The 23,385-nt window shown below is 41.8% G+C and overlaps 1 protein-coding gene across 3 annotated transcripts in view; it reads left to right on the forward strand.

Moving 5' to 3' along the window:
- LOC122559618 (tubby-related protein 3-like) overlaps positions 1-23,385 on the forward strand; it is a 136,178-nt gene that overhangs the window by 47,332 nt on the left and 65,461 nt on the right. For all 3 annotated transcript variants that reach the window (XM_043709409.1, XM_043709410.1, XM_043709408.1), the window contains exon 2: positions 823-874. In XM_043709409.1, the coding sequence (XP_043565344.1) occupies positions 823-874 (52 nt within the window). The remainder of the gene's footprint in view (positions 1-822; positions 875-23,385) is intronic.

The raw sequence follows: 23,385 nt of genomic DNA on the forward strand, positions 1-23,385 counted from the left end.
AGTTCAGGTCCTTTAGCCACTGTTACCTCAGGGAGATTGCTTGTGTCTTCCCCAGATCTGAAGTACCCATTTAATTCTTCTGCCATTTCTTTGTTCCTAGTAATATATTCCCCTGTTTCTGTCTTCAGGGGCCCAATTTTTGTCCTAACCATTTTTTTGCCTTGCACATACTTAAAAAAGCTTTTACTATCCTCCTTTATATTATTGGTCAGTTTACCTTCGTACGTCATTTTTTCTCTGCGTATTTCCTTCTTAGTAATCCTCTGTTGCTCTTTAAAAGCTTTCCAGTCCTCAGTTTTCCCACTTATCTTTGCTATGTTTTTCTCTTTTAACTTTATATGTTTCTTTACTTCCCTCGTCAGCCACGGCCGCCCATGCCTCCTCCTGGGATCTTTCTTCCTTTTAGGAATGAACTGATCCTGCAACTTCTGCATTATACACAGAAATATCCGCCATTGTTCCTCCACGGTCATTGAGCATAATCGTGCAGGAATGGGCCTCCATGACTAACATGAAGCTCCAAATTTTGCAGATTTGTGGGTGAATCCCTTACTACTATCTGTGGCATTTTAATCTATCTGATTCATGTTATGTAAGGAATACACTTATTACATGCCAGTTCATATAGGGCAGTGTGAGTCAGTCTCCATAAAACTAAGATGCTCAGATTGCTTATGGGAGCAAGTGAGGCTGGTAAATCCAAGATATTATCTGCAAATAGACTGAATTGAAATATTATACTACTCAATATTTTGATTAATGGTTACTCATTAAGTTGCATTTGTATGGCCAGTGACAAATTAAGTCTGCTTTCTCTTGCAGTGTCCTTGAAGATGAAAATATCAGCATCCGACAGCAGAAGCTGGAGAAACAGGTATAATATCCTGGTGGGGTGAACAGACATTTGTTCACTCATTTATTTTATATCAAGGCTCAAATATCCAGACAATGTTCCCAACCATGTATTGCTTTAAATATAGAAGGAAGAGCATTGTTGTTTCAATTAGCTTAAAAAAATGTGATATGTTTAAAGGATTTTATAATGATCTGACTGTTAACAGATTGTAACGAAGGGAAATTTAGCACAATTAGTTGAAATCACTTGGATGAAAACTTCCGCATAATGCCAAAGATTTTTTTAAAATAACTGCTTATATAAGTACTAAAATTTGCCCTTTGAAGATATGAAATAATAGCTGAATTCAGGCGAATTGAAATGTAATGAAATGAAACCTTTTCTTTGTCAGAACCGTGACTTAGTGGTTAGCACTGCTGCCTCACAGCAGTAGAGACCTGGGATCAATTCCACCCTTTGGTAGCGCTGCAAACTCCACACAGACGATCTCCCTCATTTGCATGGGTTTCCACTGGATGCTCCAGATTCTTCCCACAGTTCAAAAATGTGCAGGTTAGGTGGATCAGCCTTGTTATTTGCTGATAGTGTCCAAGAGTGTGCAGGCTAGGTGGATTAGCTGTGGAAAATGCAGGGTATGGGGATAGGGATAGGGGGTTGGGTCTGGCTCTTCGGAGGGTTGGTGTGAACTCCATGTGCTGAATGGTCTGCTTCCACACTCTGTGGAATCTACGATTTGATTTCTGTTCTCTCCTGTGACCATTGATAATTAGTTTCTTAAGAGATGATGCTATTGTAATATTCAATGAAGAATTTGGCAGGACTTCAGAACAGTAGTGAGAATATATTCCATTTAAAAAGTAAGTAACTGCTTTAATGAAACATAACATTTACCTGCTGAGTCTCCAATGAGGTTTCCAGGAGGCAGCTAAGAATTCCATTTCCTAGTAGACTGAGAGTTCCAGTGCATATGCAGAGTGGGGCAGGCTGTCGAGATTATCAAAAGTGTGCTGATCAGAAATCACATTGTGAGCATTGGTAACCATGGAATACAGTCCAAAGAAATAGGGGCCCAAAGGAGATTCTGTTATTTTGGTGTCATAAAATACTCCAGGTTATTCTAATGTTCTAGGGCAGTGAAACTTGATTCCAAAGCTGGTGGAAGCAGTTGATGGATCCAGAAATTCTGGCAAAGGTAACTGTTAAACCTCAAGAAATAGTGAAACCACCAAAGCTTTCCAGGTGGAAAGCCAAAATCTCCCAAGATGGTGACTACTAGCAGAGGATCAAACAAGAGGCTGCAAGCAATAAATTGAGGCTGCGTGCATGCTTTATGTAAGCAGAACCCTGTGGCAGCTGAGGAAGAGTTGGAGGTTAGCCAGAGAGTCAGTGATGGAGCATTGTCCAGAAGACAAAATTGAGTCACTGCGAGGTAAGCAACTGGTCAGACACTCCAAATCAGAGCAATGTTGAGTGGAGTTAAGAATCGCCACCTTCAATGAGGAGCAAAGTCTTTCTGGAGAAGGATTCAAGTATTAACAAGACAATTTGATAGTAATTACTGAATCTGGGAAGTTTGCTATCATGGATTTATTTTCATTGCACCTGTTATTCAATGTGCAGGGTATTCTGTTTGACCACAGTTAGCTGGTTGATTTATCTTTGCCTCATGTTGGATTTTGATATCAATGAATAGAGTAGATATTGTAAGCTAATTTACTTTGTTGGCTTGGTAAGGTTATGCTTGGTTGTTCAAATCTGTGAAGTTGTGTGACTTTACACTCTTAGTAAGGAATTCTGAATACTTAAACTTCATCGTTTTTAAATATAAAGTTACTTATCTGACTGGATCATAACTAAATTTGGGGATCTTTTCCAGAATCATATTATGATATATAAATAAAGTTTAAAAATCAAGAAAAATTTAAAACCATTTATAAGGGCAAAAAGAATAATGGTGGGTCAGCTTGGAGAATGTGTGCTCTAAAATGCCAGAATTATTTCAATACTTTTAAATGCATCAGTCTTTGCTAAATGGAATATCCATGTTGTATGACTCAACCCTAAGCTTTTGACTCTAAGGCTGTATCTGTTGATCAAAAAAGTGGCTTTATTTTGTGAGTTGCCAGCCTTTCAATGTCCTGTTCTTTTGTGTTTCCTCTATCCACTGTCTCTCTTATTACCACCTCTACAGTGACATTCAGAGCATCCCATTTGGATGCCCTTCCTTTCTCTCTCATGAATGTGTTTGCTCTGCATCAGAACTGGTCAAATGAGCAAGCACATGAAATTTAATGCAAAGAGTTATGATTTTATATAGAGTCATAGAGATGTACACATTGAAACAGACCCTTTGATCCAACTCGTCCGTGTCGACCACATATCCTAACCTAATCTCGTACCATTTGCCAGCACTTGGCTCATATCCCTCTAAACCCTTCTATTTATGTACCCATCCAGATGCCTTTTAAATGTTGTAATTGTATCAGCTTCCACCACTTCCTCTAGCAGCTCATTCCTTACACGCACAACCCTCTGCGTGCAAATGTTGCCCCTTAGGTTCCTTTCCTCTCTCACCCTAAACCTATGCTCTTTAGTTCTGGACTCCCCCACCCCAGGGAAAAGACTTTGTCTATTTATACTATCCATGCCTCTCCTGCTTTTATAAACCTCTATGAGGTCATCCCATAGCCTCCGATGCTCCACGGAAAATAGCCCTGGCCTGTTCAGCCTCTCTCTATAGCTCAAATCCTCCAACCCTGGAAGTATCCTTGTAAGTCTTTTCTGAACCCTTTCAAGTTTCACAACATCATTCGGATAGGAAGGTGACCAAAATTGCAGGCAATATTCCAAAAGTGGCCCAACCAATTTCCTGTACAGCTGCAACATGACCTCCCAACTCTTGTACTCAATACTCTGACCAATAAGTGAAAGCATACCAAAAGCCGCCTTCACTGTCCTATCAACCTGCGACTCTACTTTCAAGGATCTATGAATCTGCACTCCAAGGTCTCTTTGTTCAGCAACACTCCCTAGGACCTTACCATTAAATGTATAAGTCTTGCTCTGCTTTGCTTTTCCAAAACGCACCTCCCGTTTATCTAAATTAAACTCTATCTGCCACTTCTCAGCCCATTGGCCTATCTGATCAAGATCCCATTGTAATCTGAGATAACAATATTTGCTGTCCATGACACTTCCAATTTTGGTGTCATCTGGAACTGACGAATCATGCCTCCTACGTTCACACCCAAATCATTTGTATAAATGGCAAAAAGTAGTGGACCCAGTGCCAATCCTTGTGGCACTCCACTGGTATGTTTTTGGAGGCAGAATGATCGGTAATAATGTAAATGGTGTAGTTTCAAAGTAGGTATGGGAAGTGATGAGATCTGGGCAGCATGCAAGTACATAAATCACTGAAGAAAGTAGAATATGCTAAGATGACTTTTTTTAAATAGAAACGTATGTTATGAAATTATTTATAATTTGAATTCAAGCATAGCACACAAGGAAGTTACAGAACATCAGTTAGATCTTAGAGTCATAGAGATGTACAGACCCTTCGGTCCAACCCGTCCATGCCGACCTGATATCCCAACCCAATCTAGTCCCACCTGCCAGCACCTGGCCCATATCCCTCCAAACCCTTCCTATTCATATACCATCCCAATGCCTCTTAAATGTTGCAATTGTACCAGCCTCCACCACTTCCTTTGGCAGCTCATTCCATACCTGTACCACCCTCTGTGTGGGAAAGTTGCCCTGTTGGTGTCTTTTATATCTTTCCCCTCTCACCCTAAACCTATGCCCTCTAGTTCTGGACTCCCCCAGCCCAGGGAAAAGACTTTGCCTATTTACCTTATCCATGCCCCTCATAATTTTGTAAACCTCTATAAGGTCACCCCTCAGCCTCCGATGCTCCAGGGAAAACAACCCCAGCCAGTTCAGCCTCTCCCTATAGCTCAAATCCTCCAACCCTGCCAACATCCTTGTACATCTTTTCTGAACCCTTTCAAGTTTCACAACATCTTTCCGATAGTGGCAATATTCCAACAGTGGCCTAACCAATGTCCTGTACAGTCACAACATGACCTCCCAACTCCTATACTCCATACTCTGACCAACAAAGGAAAGCATAATCTGAGGCAACCCTCTATGCTGTCCACTACACCTCCAATTTTGGTGTCATCTGCAAACTTACTAACTGTACCTCTTATGCTCACATCGAAATCATTTATGTAGAAGACCCAGCACCGATACTTGTGGCACTCCACTGGTCCCAGGCCTCCAGTCTGAAAAACAACCCTCCACCACCACCCTCTGTCTTCTACCTTTGAGCCAGTTCTGTATCCAAATGGCTAGTTCTCCCTGTGTTCCATGAGATCTAACCTTGCTAATCAGTCTCCCATGGGGAACCTTGTCGAATGCCTTACTGAAGTCCATATAGATCACCTCTACCGCTCTGCCCTCATCAATCCTCTTTGTTACTTCTTCAAAAAACTCAATCAAGTTTGTGAGACATGATTTCCCATGCCCAAAGCTATGTTGACTATCCCTAATCAAGCGCAGCAGGTCAGGCAGCATCCAGGGAACAGGGGAATCGACGTTTCGGGCATAAGCCCTTCTTCAGTTCCCTGTTCCCTGGATGCTGCCTGACCTGCTGCGCTTTTCCAGCAACACATATTCAACTCTGATCTCCAGCATCTGCAGACCTCACTTTCTCCTATCCCTAATCAATCCTTGCCTTTCCAACTGTCATGTTCAATTCTTGGAACCACATTTTAAGAAGGGTAGCAAGGTCTTGAAGAGATTTATTGGCATCATATCCTGGATAAGGAGTCTCCATTATGTGGAGACTGAGTTGTTCTCCTTATGTCAGAAAGTGCTAAGGGAGATTTGAAAGATGGGTTCAGTATCACAAGCCGTTTTGAATGTGTAAATAAGGAAATATTAGTAACCAGAGAACGCATTGGTTTTTGTAGAAGAACCAGAAAAAGTATGAAGTAATTGTATTTTACATCATCTGGTCTGTACTGCTTGATAGGATGGTGGAAGCAGTATCAAAATTTACTTTCAATAGGGTACTAAATACTTGAAAAGAATTACTGATGCTTGGGAAACAGTGTTTTAAGGCTGAGACTTTTGTCTATTTGGCACTAATTGGAAAACTTTCATTGAGTTGGTACTGGCTTGATGAACCAAACGATCTCCTATGCTGTATTATTCTTTCTTTCAAATTTGAAAGAGCCAAAGAGGGAAACAGACAAAACAGAGAATAAAGAGTTTGAAATTGGGTCAGAGCCAGGAAAATTAAGGATGATTGTGTTTGGTTTTTTTGCTTCTGTGAGTTTCAACATAGGAGATCATATAATTATGAATCATGCTGTAAAATAGCCTAAAGCAACAGAACCATCAACTAATGATTAGAAATATCACTGGAAATACAGGGGTTTCAATTTTGGGAAAACATTTTGAAGTTTAAATGGACTTGCAGTTTGGCTTTGTTCAGTAATCTCACTCCAACATTTCTTTTTTGACTAGAATATTTAAAATTTACCTATACATTACAGTGGTAGATATGTTTCTAATTCTTTAATATGGCTCAATTTTGAAAACAACATTTAATCATCGGGGAGATAATGGCACCGGATCATGGCTGTTTGAGATTTAACAAAGACATTAAGCTTAAATATCATTTGATAACTGCTCATACTTGTAAAACAAAATGGTCAGGACTGATGGCTTGAAAAGAATTTCAAACCCACCCTAACTTTTAAACCATAAAAATATGGAAACCTTCCTATTTGAAGGAAAGCCATTTAAATTTGTCTGTTTTGAAAATAGAAGGATAAGCTGTGTGCAAGGGAATGGACTGACGATGTGTTAAGTTTCCTGCTTCTGATTTCAAATGGAACATTCCATCTCTGGACTTTCCCTAATCACTTCTGAGCTGATTTGGGTGGATCTGGAGAAAAATGAGCCTCTGTTTGGCAGCATTACACTGCATTTACTGTACTACGCATTTCCAAATATTGGTGGTCAGTGGAGTTGGCGGTGTTGGGTAGGGGATGGGTAGTTCAATATATGGAAACAACGTTTCTTATTGTAAAAAGCTAAATGAGTTGATTTATCTCACTGCATATTGGTGATAGTTAGCTTGCTTGTCACGACTATATTGTTTGGGCAAAGGATGTCCCTTGAAAAGGTAAACCATTCTATTTAATACATTTTCAAATTTATTTTGTATGTTAACATTTCCATGTGGGCAATGAGAAAATGCACAGAGGTTTCCATAGAGCATTTGTTCAGATTTGATGAGGTAAAAGTTGAGGTTTGTTTTGTTTCAGATTGAATTTTGCAAATATTCCTTTGAGTCATTTCAAATAACTTGCATGTTTGATTCTGGTCATTTAGAAATAATGTTTTGTCAATTACAAAAAACACAAGTGGCAAAGCAATCTGAATGGAGTGAAATTATTCAAAAATATCACTTTATCCCATTCACCTAATACTTTTTAAAAAAAAGTCTGTGTTTTAAGTGCTTTTTCATCAATACATTTTCTAGAAGCTAAATATTGTGTAACACAGGAATTTGAAACACCCACGACATATGCAATGGGATACTGGCTGATTTATGCTTGAGGCTGAGACTTAACGTTGTTTATTTTGCTTCCAAGTCATCAGAATTAATGCTGATGAAATTACTGGAAGAATTATTTTGTTTAAGTTCTAGAGATTGACAACCTTAAAGAGGAAAGATAGCCACATAGATGGGGTAATTAAAGAGAGTTGATATTTCATTGACAGATTGAAACACAATGCATGCAATCTGACAATTAGATCTGTGTTCATTGTTTAATTTGTTAAAATCTTTTGAAGAGAAAGTGAGGACTGCAGATGCTGGAGATCAGAGCTGAAAATGTGTTGCTGGAAAAGCGCAGCAGGTCAGGCAGCATCCAAGGAACAGGAGAATCGACGTTTCGGGCATAAGCCTTTCTTCAGCTAAAATCTTTTGAAGAAAGGTTCAAAGGACATCAACGTAAAGGTCCCAGCAGTGCTGGCTATTTAAACAGCTCTTTTAAAACTGAGTAAACTGAAAACCACTAGAGAACATTGGTGTAAAAAGCTGCTAACCTGCTGATTTTTAACATGGAAGCAATTGCTGATCATTCTCTGCCATAGCAAGGAACCGTAATGACCTCCTCAGGAGACAGACACGTGCTGCAACTGACAGGGTACCCTTCATTGTTCAGTATTTCCCAGGAGCTGAAAAACAACGCCATGTTCTTCGTGACCCGCAACACATTATCAATGAGGATGAGCACCTCACCAAGACCTTCCCCACACCTCCACTACTTGCCTTTAAACAACTGCCAAACCTCAAACAGATCGTTGTTCGTAGCAAGCTGCCCAGCTCTCAGGACAACTCATACAACCCTGTCACGGTAGGCGCTGCAAAACGTGTCAGAGTGTGGACATGGATACCACCATTATGCGTGGGGATACCTCCCACCTTGTACATGGCAGGTACTCTTATGACTCAGCCAATGTTGGCTACCTTATACGTTGCAGGCAAGGATGCCCGGAGGCATGGTACATTGGGGAAACCGAGCAAAGGCTACGACAACGGATGAATGGGCACCGCACAACAATCAACAGGCAGGAGTGTTCCCTCCCAGCTGGGGAACACTTCAGTGGTCCAGGACATTTGATTACATTTACATTACATTACATTACATTACATTACAGTGTGGAAACAGGCCCTTCGGCCCAACAAGTCCACACCGACCCGCCGAAGCGAAACCCACCCATACCCCTAACCTAACACTACGGGCAATTTAGTATGGCCAATTCACCTGACCTACACATCTTTGGACTGTGGGAGGAAACCGGAGCACCCGGAGGAAACCCACGCAGACACAAAATGGCATAAACTTTGAAGATGGTTATATTTGCCTTCATAGAAAACAAATTAAATACCAAAAACAGAGGGCAATCCCATGGGTTAACATGGTTAAGTTCACCAATATCAGCATGGAAAAAAACAAACATTGGAGAAACTGAAGATGAAAATCCAATAATCCTCAGAACCCAAAGGCTACACACTACGGTTCTGAAAGATGACAGTGGTGCAAAAATCCGAGATTCTAGCACTGGCTCGTTGAACAGGAGTATCACCACTATTCAAGAAAGGAATAGTGAATTGGGAAGCCATCAGCCAGTTAGCCTCATATCAATCATCAGGAAAATTCTAGGATCTATTATTAAGGAAACTTTGAAGTGCTTCGAAAATCACAGTATGATCAGGCAAATTTAACATTATTTTAATAACAGGCTTGAAACAAATTATTCAAGTTGAGAGGATGTAATTAATAGGGTAAAAAGAAGGAAACCAGTAGATGCAATACACTTGAACTTGCAAGGGCATTCAATAAGATACATTACAATAAGGTAATATACAAGGTAACAGTTAATTTTCCAACTGAGGATTTATTCTCCAATGCATCTTAACCCCACTTAAGCATAATGATATTTCACACATCACAACTGAGACAGGTCAGCTATGAAATAATCAATAGTCAACTTTTCCTACTTCAACTGTATTTCAATTTTGGATGAAGCATGTTCCTTCTGAAAGAAATACTGCTGGCACTGTCAAGGCATACATTTTCACACGTTACATTGTACTTTGCTCAAAAACTGCATGCATTCATGTAGAACTCTGAGCTCAAAAACTGCATGAATTTATGTAAAACTCTGTTATCTCACTTTTTAGATTGGAATCAATCTAAACATCATAGCATAGACAGAGAACACAGGGGGCTAACACCTTCAACATATTGTCTAGCTATCACCATTGTTAACAGCTAACCCGAGAATGCAACTTTTTAAAAAAAAAGGTTTTGTGATTTACACATGAAAGAAGTGAAACTGTCATGGTATTCTAACAGACGAAAGGCTTAATAGACAATCAATTTTTCAATGCATAATTTCAGTTACATCACACTGTAAATTTTTGCTATAAATTCTGTGTTAGGATTGAGCCCTCCATTACCACCTGATGAAGGAGTGACGCTCCGAAAGCTAGTGTGCTTCCAATTAAACCTGTTGGACTATAACCTGGTGTTGTGTAATTTTTAACTCTGATCATTCTCATTTGAGAGCTTCAGATACACCTGGTTTGAGCACATCATCTGCAGTTAGGTCTAAACCTGTTAATAATAACAGTATCAAGGAAATGTTTTAAACTGTCACAGAAGCTCACCATGGACAATCACTGTAAAATTGTAAAAGCACCTATAAATATTCTTGCAAAGTGTAACAAGGATACCTGTAGCGCCAGTATTGGCTGCCTAAATCTTCCAATTTGACAATTTCTTTGTTTCTAAATGAACCCTTTCTAACAATGTGTGAATAAACCAAACATGTTTTTGAAAGTTCGTAGACGTTGTTTACTTGGACTTTGGTAAAGCCTTTGACAATGTTCCACATAGTAGACTGATTAGTGAAGTTATATCACATGGAGTTCAGGGTGAGCTTGCCAATTGGATACAAAATTTGCTTTATGGTAGGAGACAGAGGGAGGTGGTGGAGGGTTGTTATTCAGATTGGAAGCCTATGACCATTGGTTTTCCACAGGGACTAGTACTGGGTCCACTTATGTTTGTCATTCATATAAATTATTTGGATGAGAATATAGGAGGCATGGTTAGTAAGTTTGCAGATGACACCAAAATCAGTGATATAGTGAGTTTAATTTGGAGAATAGAACACAAAACAGAATACAGTACAGGAATGGGCCCTTCAGCCCATTTAAACTCCATCTGCTACTCTTCAGCCCATTGATATAGTTGACCAAGATCTCTTTCTAATCTTAGCTAACCTTCATCACCTTCCACTATATTACTGGATAATAGAACATAAAACATAGTACAATATAAGAATGGGCCCTTTGGCCCACGATGTTGTGTTGAACATGATGACAAATTAAACTAATCTCTTCTGCCTGTCCTTGATCCATGTTCTTCCATTCCTTGCATATTCAAGTGCTTATCTAAAAGTCCCTTAAAATCCCTATTGTATCCACCTCCACCACTACCCTTGACAACGTGTTCCAGATTCCTACCACTATCTAAGCAAAAAAACTTACCCGTCACATCTCCTTTGCACTTTTCTCCTCGCACGTTAAATGCATGCCCCCTGGTATTAGACATTTCAACTCTGGAAAAAAGATTCTGATTGTCAACCCTATCAATACAATTCAGAATTCTATCACCTCTCCCCTCAGCCTCTGCTGCTCCAGAGAAAACAACCTGAGTTATTCTAGTCTCTCCTTATTGCTTATATCCTCTAGTCCAGACAGCACCCTGGTTAACCTCTTCTGTTCCTTCTCCAAAACCTCCATATTCTTCCTGTAATGTGGTGACCAGAATTGAACACAATAATCTGTGTGGTCTTACCAAAATCTTATAAAGCTGCAACGTAGTATCTTGACTCTTGTACTCAATTCCCCGACCAATAAAGGCAAGCATGACATAGGTGGCCTTTACCACCCTAACTACTTGCATAAATGTGAGATATTGCATTTTCGCAATACAAACAAGGACAGGACTTCTACAATTAATGGTAGGGCCCTGGGTAGCATTTCAGGACAGGGATCCCTAGGGGGTTCAGGTACATAATTCTTTGAAAGTTGCATTACAGATAGACCGAGTGGTTAAGAAGGCATTTTGCATACTTGCCTTCATTGCTCAGACCTTTGAGTTTAGGATTGGAATGTCACTTTAAGGTTGTATGGAACATTGGTGAGACCTCTTCTGGTGAGGGGGGGATGTGTGGGTGCAGACTTTGCACTTCCTACGATGACAGGCAATAGTGCTGGGAGTGAGGTGTTGGCTGGTGGGGAGTATGGATCTGACGAGGAGCCATGGAAGGAATGGTTTCTCCGGCACGCTGATAGGGGTGGGGAGGAAACATATATCTGGTTGTCCTGTTGTAGGAAGAATACAAATAAATTGGAGAAGGTTCATAAAAGATTTACCAGGATGTTGTTGGGAATGGAGGGTTTGAAAAATAAATATAGACAGGAAACACTGGGAGAAAGTGAGGACTACAGATGCTGGAGATCAGAGTCGAGAATGTGGTGCTGGAAAAGCACAGCAGGTCAGGCAGCATTGAGGAGCAGGTGAATTGACGTTTCTGGCACAAGCCGTTCATCAGGAATTAGACTTGTGGGCTGGGGAGCTGAGGGATAAATGGGAGGGGGTGGGGTTAGAGGGAAGGTAGCTGAGAAGGCAGTAGGTAAATGAAGGTCGGGGAGAAGGTGATAAGTCAGAGAGGAGAGTGGAGCTGATAGATGGGAAAGGTGATGGACATGTCAGGTGCTGGGTGGAAGCTTGGGACTGGGATAATGTGTGGAGAGGGGAAATGAGGAAACTGGTGAAATCCACATTGATTCTGTGTGGTTGCAGAGTCCCAAGGTGGAATATAAGGCGTTCTTCTTCTAGGTGTCGGGTAGTAAGGGTATGGTGATAGCGGAGGCCCAGACCTGCATGTGTTTGGTGGAGTTGGAGGGGGAGTTGAAGTGTTCAGCCACGGGGCAGTGGGGTTGGGGCAGCGGATGTCCCAGAGATGTTCTCTGAAATGATCCGCAAGTTGGCATCCTGTCTCCCCGATGTAGGCCACATTGGGTGCAACAGATACCGTAGATGACGGTGGAGATACAGATAAACCTCTGTTGGATGTGGAAGGTTCCTTTGGGGCCTTGGACGGAGGTGAGGGGGGGATGTGTGGGTGCAGACTTTGCACTTCCTGCGATGACAGGCAATGGTGCCGGGAGTGAGGTGTTGGCTGGTGGGGAGTGTGGATCTGACGAGGAGCCATGGAGGGAATGGTTTCTCCGGCACGCTGATAGGGGTGGGGAGGAAACATATATCTGGTGCTGGTGTTTGTTTGTAGGTGGCAGAAGTGGCGGAGGGTGATGCAATGTATATGGAGGTTGGTGGGGTAGAAGGTTAGGACCAGGAGGGTTCTGACCTTGTTTCGTTGGGAGGGGTTGAGTTCAAGGGCAGAGGTGCAGGAAGTGGAGGAGATGCTCTGGAGGGCATCGACAACCACGTGGGAAGGGAAATTGCGATCTTGGAAAAAGGAGACCATCTGGCATTTTCTAAGGTGGGATTGGTTATCCTGGGAACACATGCGGTGGAGGGACTGGGAATAAGGGATGGTGATTTTACAGGAGGTAGGGTGGGAGGAGGTGTAGTCCAGGTAGCTGTGAGAGTCGGTGGGCTTGTAGTAGATGTCCGTGGTTAGTCAGTTGACGGAGATATAGATGGAGAGGTCCAGAAAGGGGAGGGAGGTGTCTGAGATGGGTCCGAGGTTGTTTGAGGTCAGGGTGAAAGGTGTTACTGAAGTTGATGAACTGTTCACCCTCCTCGTGGGAACATGAGGTAGTATCGATAAAGTAATCGATGTAGCAGAGGAACAGGTGGGGTTGTGTTTGTGTAGATGCGGAAGATGGACTGTTCCATGTACCTGACAAAGAGGCAGGCATAACTGGGTCCCATGTGGGTGCCCATGGCTACCCCTTTGGTTTGGAGGAAGTAGGAGGATTCGAAGGGAAAGTTAAGGGTAAGGACTAGTTCAGTTAGGTGGATGAGGGTGTCAGCGGAATGGTACTGGTTGGGATGGCGTGAGAGGAAGAAACTGAGGGCTTAGAGGCCTTAGTTGTACTGGATGGATGTGTATAAGGACTGGATGTCCATGGTAAAGATGAGACGTTGGGAGCTGGGGAGATAAAAATCTTGACTGAGGTAAAGGGCATTGGTGGTGTCCTGAACGTAGTGGGATTTCCTGACTAATTGGGACAGGACAGTGCCAAGGCATGCAGAGATGGGTTCAGTGGGACAGGAGCAGGCTGAGACAGTGGGTTGAATGGGGAAGATTTGTGAATCTTTGGTAGGAGGTAGAAACGGGTGGTGTGGAGTTCACGGCCAATGAGGATGGAGGCTGCCTCTTAGTCGGGTACATGGAACAGTCCATCTTCCGCATCTACACAGGCCCCACCTGTTCCTCCCCTACATTGATGACTGTATTGGCGCTACCTCGTGCTCCCATGAGGAGATTGAACAGTTCATTAACTTCACTAGCACCTTTCACCCTGACCTCCTTAAGGAGATGTGGGCGTACTGTACCTTTTAGCAAAGTTAAAAGCTGGCAGGACTACCTAACAGCACCTAGTGTTCTGACTAAGCTTTAATGTAACCTTTTGGTCCAGCAGCTACTGTAGCTGGTTGCCTGGAGGCAAAAACAAATTTGAATGAGACCAATAACTTTACATTATAGCCCAAAATAAACCAAACTCCAATCAAGTTTGAATTTAGTATATTGACAATATTAAAATCCAATGAACAATCCGATGCTTTGGGTGTATAAGACTGGGAAACGTGAACAGTTGGGGAAGACCTGCCAAAAGATGTAGGCTGCTAGTCAGAACTCTGAGGTACTTGTCGAGAGAAGCAATTTGCACCGAGAAAATTATCAACACCGACCTGGAGAACACACCTACAGAGGAAGATATAAAGAGAAGATTTGACTGCTGGCTGGTTTTGAAATTTGAATTTTTCAGTATTGTTTTATCGGGCTAGTATTATAGAAGAGAAAGTAAAAGATAGGTTCGAGAAAGGAGTTGTAAACAGTTGTTAATTATTTTATGTTAGACTTTAAGAAATAAAATTAATTTTTACTTTTAAATAGTTCTTGACCTCGTGAATTTTCACAGATTACTGCACTGGATAAGATAAATCTTTTCTGTGTTGCTGGTTTAAATTAAGCAGGAGGGTTTACTCTATGATGTAACAACCTCAAATCCACCTGGACCATCTTGGAAATCTCCCTCCCCTTCCTGGACCTCTCCATCTCTATCTCCGGCGGCTGACTAACCATGGGCATCCAGTACAAGCCCATCAATTCCCACACCTACCTAGACTTCACCCCATGCTACCTCCTGTAAAAACGCCATTCCTTATTCCCAATTCCTCTGCCTCCACTGCATCTGTAGCCAGGGTGACCGGTACCATCTTAGAAAATCCCAGATGGCTTCCTTTTTCCAAGATTGCAATTTCCCTTCCCACGTGGTCAACGGTGCCCTCCAGAGCATCACCTTCACCCTTGAACCCCATCCCTCCCAATGCAACAAGGTCGGAAGCCCCCTGGTCCTCACCTTCCACCCCACCAACCTCCGTGTACATCGCATCATTCTCTGCCACTTCCACCACCTACAAATGGAACCCATCACCAGATATATTTTTCGCTCCCCACCCCATCAACATTCTGGAGAGAGCATTCTCTCTGCGGCTCCCTCGTCAGTTCCATGCCCCACCACCAGCCCACACACCACTCCTGGCACCTTCCCCAGCCATCGTAGGAAGTGCAAAACCTTTGCCTACACCTCTTCCCTCATCTCCGTCCAAGGCCCTAGAGGATCCTTCCACTTCCGACAGAAATTTACCTGTACCTCCATCGATGTGATTTGCTGTATTGGTTGCACCCGATGTGGTCTCTTCTACATCGGCGAGACAGAATGTTAACTTGCGGATCAGAGAACATCTCTGGGACACCCACACCAAACAACCTCACCGCCCTGTGGCTGGACACTTCAACTCCGCCTCCCACTCCATCAAGGCCATGCGGGTCTTGGGCTTCCTCCACCGCCAAACCCTTACTACCTGACGCCTGGAGGAGGAACGCCTCATATTCCACCTTGGGACCCTGCAACCACACGGGCTAAATGTGGATTTCAACAGCTTACTCCTTTCTCCTCCCCCCACATTATACCAGTCCCAAGCCTCCAACTCGGCAGCAACCTCCTGACCTGTCCATCACCTTTCCCATCTATCCACTCTACCCTCCGGTCCAACCAATCAGCTTCTCCCCCACCTTCCCCCACCCCCTCCCATTTATCTCTCAGCCCCCCAGCGTACAAACCTCGTTATGATGAAGAGCCTATGTCCAAAACATTGATTCTCCTGCTCCTCGGATGCTGCCTGATCTGCTGTGCTTTTCCAGCAACACACACTCGACTCTGAAAAGACTTGGACTTTTTTTTTCACTGAAGCAAAGGAGGTTGAGGTGTGACATTATTAAGGTTTATAAAATCATGAGCATAGATAAGTTGATGACAAGGACCTTTTCCTTAGGGTGGTGGAGTTCAAAACTAGGGGACATATTTTTACGGTGAAAGGAGAAAGATTTAAAAAGAAAATGAGGGGCATCTTTTTCACAAAGCCAGTGGTTTGTGTGTGGAATTAACTGCTAGAGAAAATGGTAGATGCAGGTATGTTTACAACATTCAAAAGTCATTTGGATAAGTTCATGAATAGGGAAGGTTTGGAGGGATATGGGTCAAGTGCAGGCAGGTGGGACTAGTTTAGTTTGGGAACATGGTTGGGTTGGACTGAAGGGTCTGTTTCCTTGCTGTTTGACCGTATCACTCTATCTAGCACAACGAAGCATATCGTTATCAAAGTCAGCAAGGGTGAGATGCAGATGTGTGAGAAATGAAAGTTTTGAAACTAATACAAGAGCACTACCAAGGTGATTGTCCATGTTCAGTATTTGTAGTTGGTATGGTGAGCTGGAGGTATCTACTGCTTTTGAACTTGTAGATCATAGAGTAGGAAGGTGCCATCTAAGAAAGCTTTCATTAACAAAAAATAACCGTTTAAAAAAAATTCTTGGTTAATTTGTTGTTCAGTTGTCAGGTTCTTTTTTGAAATTACATTCACAAGCATTTTTTTGAATAATCTTCTTTATTTCAAAAATGTGCTTTATTCATAAAAATATCTTTATATAGTCACTAAAGCAGTTAGGTTCTGTACAGTAGCAGAAGAAAAAACAAATAAACGTTGGAGTTTGACTCTGTCAAGCAAACAAACCAAAGGCATTTATTACTTGTATAAAATTATATTTATTTATATTTGAGGCATTGGGAGGGTCTGATAACTGAACAGACCCCCATTTAACTTTGGCAGAAAGATCTTCAACGTTGGTCTTTCCCATCCCTTAGCATGTAGCCCTGGATCTTGGGATGTGCCAGTCTGCAACACTCTGTCAAGGTCAACTCCTTCCTTTTTAGTGTCCTTACACCCAAAAGAACAAGCTTAATTGTCAGCCTTTTAGGAATCTCTGAAAATCAAGTTCAATTAATGGAAACTCACTGAGGTGGTTAGCTCATTGTGAGGATTTGACTGTTTTGATGTGTAGGCACCTTATTTCGCATTGATTCAAAATCAGTTTTAAAAAGTACGGAATTTGAATTGTGCTGAATGGAATTCCTTAGTAAAATCAGCGGTTCAGTTTTTGCAGATTTCAGGCAGGTTGCACCAAGATAACCATTCTTCAAGCAGAAACTGAAGGCTACTGCGTTTAACATTAATTCATCACATAATACAGTCACTAGAACATGGATATGATGGGTTGAATTAAGTATTCTTGGGAAAACTTTCAGGGTTAGTAGTGAAATCAATTAGGGACATTGTGGTAAATCTTCCTTCTCTACTGTTATATGGATGCAATTAGTGTAGAGTGCTCTTAAGTGTTATGTGCTACACTATGTTTTTGAGCTCTTGCTATGTCAACTATTGTAACAAAGCTGTGGCACACTGGGAATACTTTTAGACACATCACAATAACCTGGAGGAAGTTTGGGTGCTGCTACTATAAAAGGGAAGGAACAATGGACGTCTTCACAGAAAAGGTAGAAAGTAATTTTTGACGATATGACGTTTTCTGAAACTAAGCGCAGTGGAGAACCTGGACATAGGTGGACCTGGACAGATTGTTGGTGATCATCGTTTCCAGTAACTTGACACGCTCAACCATCTCCACCTCAGCACTGTTGATGCAGATAGAGATGTGCACTCCACTCCCCTTCCGAAATCAATGACCAGTTTCTTGATTTTGCTGATGTAGGTGGATAGATTGTCGTCTGTACACCATGTCCTAAGTACTTCATCTCTTTCCTGTATTCTGTCTCATCGTTGCTTGAGATCTGACCTACAACAGCTGTTGTCTGCAAACTTCTAAATGGAATTGGGGCAGACGTTGGCCACACAATCATGAGCATATAAGGAATACACTAGGGGGCTGAGTATGCAGCCTTGCAGAGTACTGGTGTTGAGGACTATGGTGGAGGAGGTTTTAACACCTATTCTTACTGACTGTAGTCTATGGATTAAGAATTCAAGGATCCAGTTACAGAGGAGGGAGCAGAGACCTAGGTCTGGGAGTTTAGAGATGAATTTGTTTGGAATTATACTGTTGAAGGCAGAGCTGGAGCCAATAAGTAAGAGCCTTCAATTTCTTAATGCTACTTGCCTTTATTTGACTTGTTCCACAAGCATTCTTTTGTAAATTTTTTTCAAATTCCTGTTGAAAGTTTTTTAAAAACTATTATGTATTTCCTTTATTAATACACCCTTCATTTTCAAAAAGTGTGTATTATTGCCTCAAGGGTCTCTACTTTATCAAAAACAGTTGTCTTTTGAAATCCATGCTGGTTGTCCTTACATAAGTCATTCTAAATGAGTTATTCATTTTATTCAGTATTATTAAAATGTTGATTTTAGGGGCAATAGTATGAAAATAGCTAATATGCATTGAGCAAAAGTGGCTGATATGGATAAATGACATGAACTTAAATACTATGTGCCTGACAAGCACATAAGCCAACACTTTTCACTTTATCTTGGTACCAGTAATAAATCAAAACACATCAAATAATAATTACAGCAGGGTTTCTCTGACACGGGGGAAAACCACCCTTGACAGATTGTCGGATAAGAAAGTAGTTATTCTAACATCTCCGATTAATAGATAACTATAATAAAAAGTAAAGAATTGTTAACAAAATCAGATTTGTTGAATTGTATTTGCAGATACGTTTTAATTTGTTCAAAAAGTGCTCAATTGTAGGCAGTCAATCCGTATGACATTTTTAAAATTCCTACTTTGGAAATAGAGCCAGTCCGACTCAAGATTGGAATACACCTTTAATGCATGTCTGAGCTAAGATGTCACTTTTTTAAAAAATAAAACCTTAAGTTATCTCGGGAATGTGATTTGAAAGAAGTTCTGGGATTTACATATTAATGAATCAAATTCTGCAACCCATTCTAAAAGATGAAAGAATTAACAGTGATCACATTAGTTGGATGACACTATGATCTTTTGCTATAAATTCTATCCTATGATCCTACCCCACTAGCTCCCTGATGAAGGAGCAGGGCTCTGAAAGCTAGTACATCCAATTAAACCTGTTGGACTATAACCTGTTGTTGTGTGATTTTCACTTTGTCCACCCCAGTCCAACACCGGCACCTCCACAACAAGAAATAGAAGTAGCTTGTATAGTCTGCTGAGCCTGCTATTCAGGACATAATTTCAACTCGCCTTTCCTGATCAGTCCTCATGTCCCTTGATTCCCTGAAAGCTGAAAAACCTGTCTAATTGCAACCTCAAATATATTCAAAACTGGAGCATCCACAATCCTCGAGTAAAGAACTCAAGAATTTCAGTCCTCTTAGTCTTCAGTCCTCTTTAGTTTTCAAACAAATATGCTATTTTGGAAATTGTAGGGGGTGATGAATTCTCAGAGGAATATAGCACAAACAGTCACGTTTCTGATATCAAGACAGGCACTAATGTAACGAGGGGTACGTAAGGTTCCAAGCAATCTATTGTTAGGAGACACAGACAGATGTTTCTGCGGCCAGTAATGAAAAATCAGAATGGTGTGTTTCCTCCCTGGTGGCAGGATCAAGGATGCCTCAGAGGGGGTGCAGAATGTTCTCAAAGGAGAGAGGGACCAGCAGGAGATTATTGAACACATTAGAAGCAACAACATTGGAAGGAAAAAGGATGTGATTCTGAAGGGAGGATATAGAGAGCTAGGCAGGAATTTAAAAAGGAGGTCCTTGAGGGTAGGAATATCTGGATTACTCCCAGTGCTACAAGCCATTGAGGATAGGAATAGGAGAATAGAGCAGATGAATGCAGGCTGAGGAGCTGGTGCAGGGGAGAAGGATTCACATTTTTAGATCATTGGAATCTCTTCTGGGGTAGAAGTGACCTGACAAGAAGGATGGATTGCACCTGAATTGGAAGGGGACTAATATACTGGCAGGGAGATTTGCCAGAGCTGCTCAGGAGGACTGCTAAGGTAGGAGGGTGGGACCCAGGGCGATAGTGAAGAAAGAGATCAATCTGAGACTGGTACAGTTGAGAAAAGAAGTGAGTCCAACAGTCAGGGCAGGCAGGGACAAAGCAGAGAACAAGGTGGGACTGATAAATTAAACTGCATTTATTTCAATGCAAGGGGCCTAACAGGGAAGGCAGATGAACTCAGGGCATGGTTAGTAACATGGGACTGGGATATCATCGCAATCACAGAAACATGACTCAGGGATGGACAGGACTGGCAGCTTAATGTTCCAGGATACAAATGCTACAGGAAGGATAGAAAGGGGGGGGGGCAAGAGAGGAGGGAAAGTGGCGTTGTTGGTAAGGGATAACATTACTGCTGTACTTAGGGAGGATATTCCTAGGATATCCTAGGGAAGTTATTTGGGTGGAACTGAGAAATAAGAAAGTGATGATCATCTTATTGGGATTGTATTATAGATCCCCCAATAGTCAGAGGGAAATTGAGAAACAAATTTGTAATGAGATTTCAGTTATCTGTAATAATAGGGTGGCTATGGTAGGGGATTTTAACTTGCCAAACATAGACTAGGGCTGCCATAGTGTTAAAGGTTTAGATGGAGAGGAATTTGTTAAGTGTGTACAAGACACTTTTCTGATTCAGTATGTGGATGTACCTACTAGAGAAGGTGCAAAACTTGACCTACTCTTGGGAAATATGGCAGGGAAGGTGACTGAGGTGTCAGTGGGGGAGCAGTTTGGGGCCAGCGACCGTAATTCTATTAGTTTTAAAATAATGATGAAAAAGTATAGACCATATATATAAGTTGAAGTTCAAAATTGGAAGAAGGCAAATTTTGACGGTATTAGGCAAGAACTTTCAAAAGTTGTTTTGAGGCAGGTAGAGGGACGGCTGGAAAATGGGAAGTCTTCAGAAATGAGAAAATGAGAAGCCTTCAGAAATGAGAAAATGAGAGTCCAGAAATGGTATATTCATGTTAGGATGAAAGGAAAGGCTGGTAGGTATAGGGAATGCTGGATGACTAAAGAAATTGACGGTTTGGTTACGAAAAAGAAGGAAGCATATGTCAGGTATTGACAGGATTGATCGAGTGAATCCTTAGAAGGGTATAAAGGCAGTAGGAAATCAGGAGGGCAAAAAAGGGACAAGAGATAGCGTTGGCAAATAGGGTTAAGGAGAATCCAAATACATTAAGGACAAAAGGATAACAAGGGAGAGAATTGAGCCTCTCAAAGATAAGCAAGGCAGCCTTTGTGTGGAGCCACAGGAAATGGGGGAGATACTAAACGAGTACATTGCATCAGTGTTTACTGTGGAGAAGGACATGGAAGATATAGAACATAGGGAAATAGATGTCCATATTACAGAGGAGGAAGTGCTAGATGTCTTGAAATGCATAAAAGTGGATAAATCCCCAGGAACTGATCAGGTATACCCTAGAACTCTGTGGGAAGCTAGGGAAATGATTGCTGGGCCCCTTGTTGAGATATTTGTATCATTGATAGTTACAGATGAGGTGCCAGAAGACTGGAGGTTGGCTAACATTGTGCCACTATTTAAGGAAGATAGTAATGACAAGCCAGGGAACTATAGACCGATGAGCCTGACATTGGTGGTGGGCAGGTTTTTGGAAGGAATCCTGAGGGCACAGGCTTTACACATATTTGGAAAGGCAAGGACGGATTAGGGATAGTCAACATGGCTTTGTGTGTAGGAAATCATGTCTCACGAACATGATTAAGTTTTTTGAAGAAGTAACAAAGTTTAATTGATGAGCCCAGAGCGGTGGATGTGATCTATATGGACTTCAGTAAGGCATTCAACAAGGTTCCCCATAGGAGACCGGTTAGCAAGGTTAGATCTCAAGAAATACAGGGAGATCTAGCCATTTAGATATCAAACTGCCTCAAAGGTAGAAGAAGGCAGGGTGGTGGTGGAGGGTTGTTTTTCAGATGGGAGGCCTGTGACCAGTGGAGTGCCGCAAGGATCAGTGTTGGATCCACTATTTTTTGATTTGGATGTGAACATAGGAGGTATAGTTAGTAAGAGGATACCAACATTGGAGGTGTAGTGGACAGCAAAGATGGTTACCTCATTACAATGGGATCTGGAGCCAATGGGCTGAGGAGTGGTGGCTGGAGTTTAATTTAAATAAATGAGGTGCTGCATTTTGGGAAAGCAAATCTTAGCAGCACTTTTACACTTAATGGTAAGCTTTTAGGGAGTGTTGCTGAACAAAGAGACGTTGGAGTGCAGATTCATAGATCCTTGAAAGTAGAGGTGCATGTATATTGGATAGAGAAGAAGGCGTTTGGTATGCTTTTATTTATTGGTTAGAGTATTGAGTACAGGAGTTGGGGGGTCATGTTGTGGCTGTACAGGATGTTGGTTAGGCCACGTTTGGAATATCGCATGCAAATCTGGTCTCCTTCCTATTGGAAGGATGTTGTGAAACTTGAAAGGGTTCAGAAAAGATTTACAAGGATGTTGCCAGTGTTGGAGGATTTGAGCTATAGGGAGAGGTTGAATAGTCTGGGGCTATTTTCCCTGGAGCATTGGAGGCTGAGGGGTGACCGTATAGCGGTTTATAAAATCATGAGGGGTATGGCTAAGGGAAATAGACAAAGTCTTTTCCCTGGGGTGGGGGAGTCCAGAACTAGAGAGCATAAGCTTAGGGTGAGAGGGGCAAGATATAAAAGGGACCTACGGGTCAACGTTTTCATGCAGAGGGTTGTGTGTGTATGGAATGAGCTGCCAGAGGAAGTGGTGGAGGCTGGTACAATTGCAACATTTAAAAAGGTATCTGGATGGGTATATAAACAGGGAGGGTTTAGCGGGACATGGGCCAAGTGCGACTAGTTTAGGTTGGGATATCTGGCCAGCATGTACAAGTTGGACCGAAGGGTCTGTTTCTGTGCTGTACATCTCTATGACTCTCAAGAGTTTCTTATCTCAGTCTCAATGATTGAGCCTATCCCTCCATCCCAGCAGTAATCTGTTAACCCCTCCATTGTCTTTTATGTTTAAGTGAAATCACCTCTCATTCTTCTAAACTCCAGAGAATATAAGCACAATTCACTGATTTTCTCATCATAGAACAGTACTCTCAAATTTGTGCAGTGCTGCAGTCGTGGTCTTGCCAAAGAGCTATGCAGTCGTAGCAAGACCTCTTTATTCTTGTACTATGCTTCACCTTCTATAAAGACCAATATTCCATTTGCCTTTCTAAGTACATTCTGTATCTTTGTGCATTTTCCTGTGTTTCTTGTTCAAATTCTGTACATGTAAATGTTGACGAAGTTTCTAT

The sequence above is a fragment of the Chiloscyllium plagiosum genome, chromosome 19 (genome assembly GCF_004010195.1).
Source record: "Chiloscyllium plagiosum isolate BGI_BamShark_2017 chromosome 19, ASM401019v2, whole genome shotgun sequence".
Lineage (NCBI taxonomy): Eukaryota > Metazoa > Chordata > Chondrichthyes > Orectolobiformes > Hemiscylliidae > Chiloscyllium > Chiloscyllium plagiosum.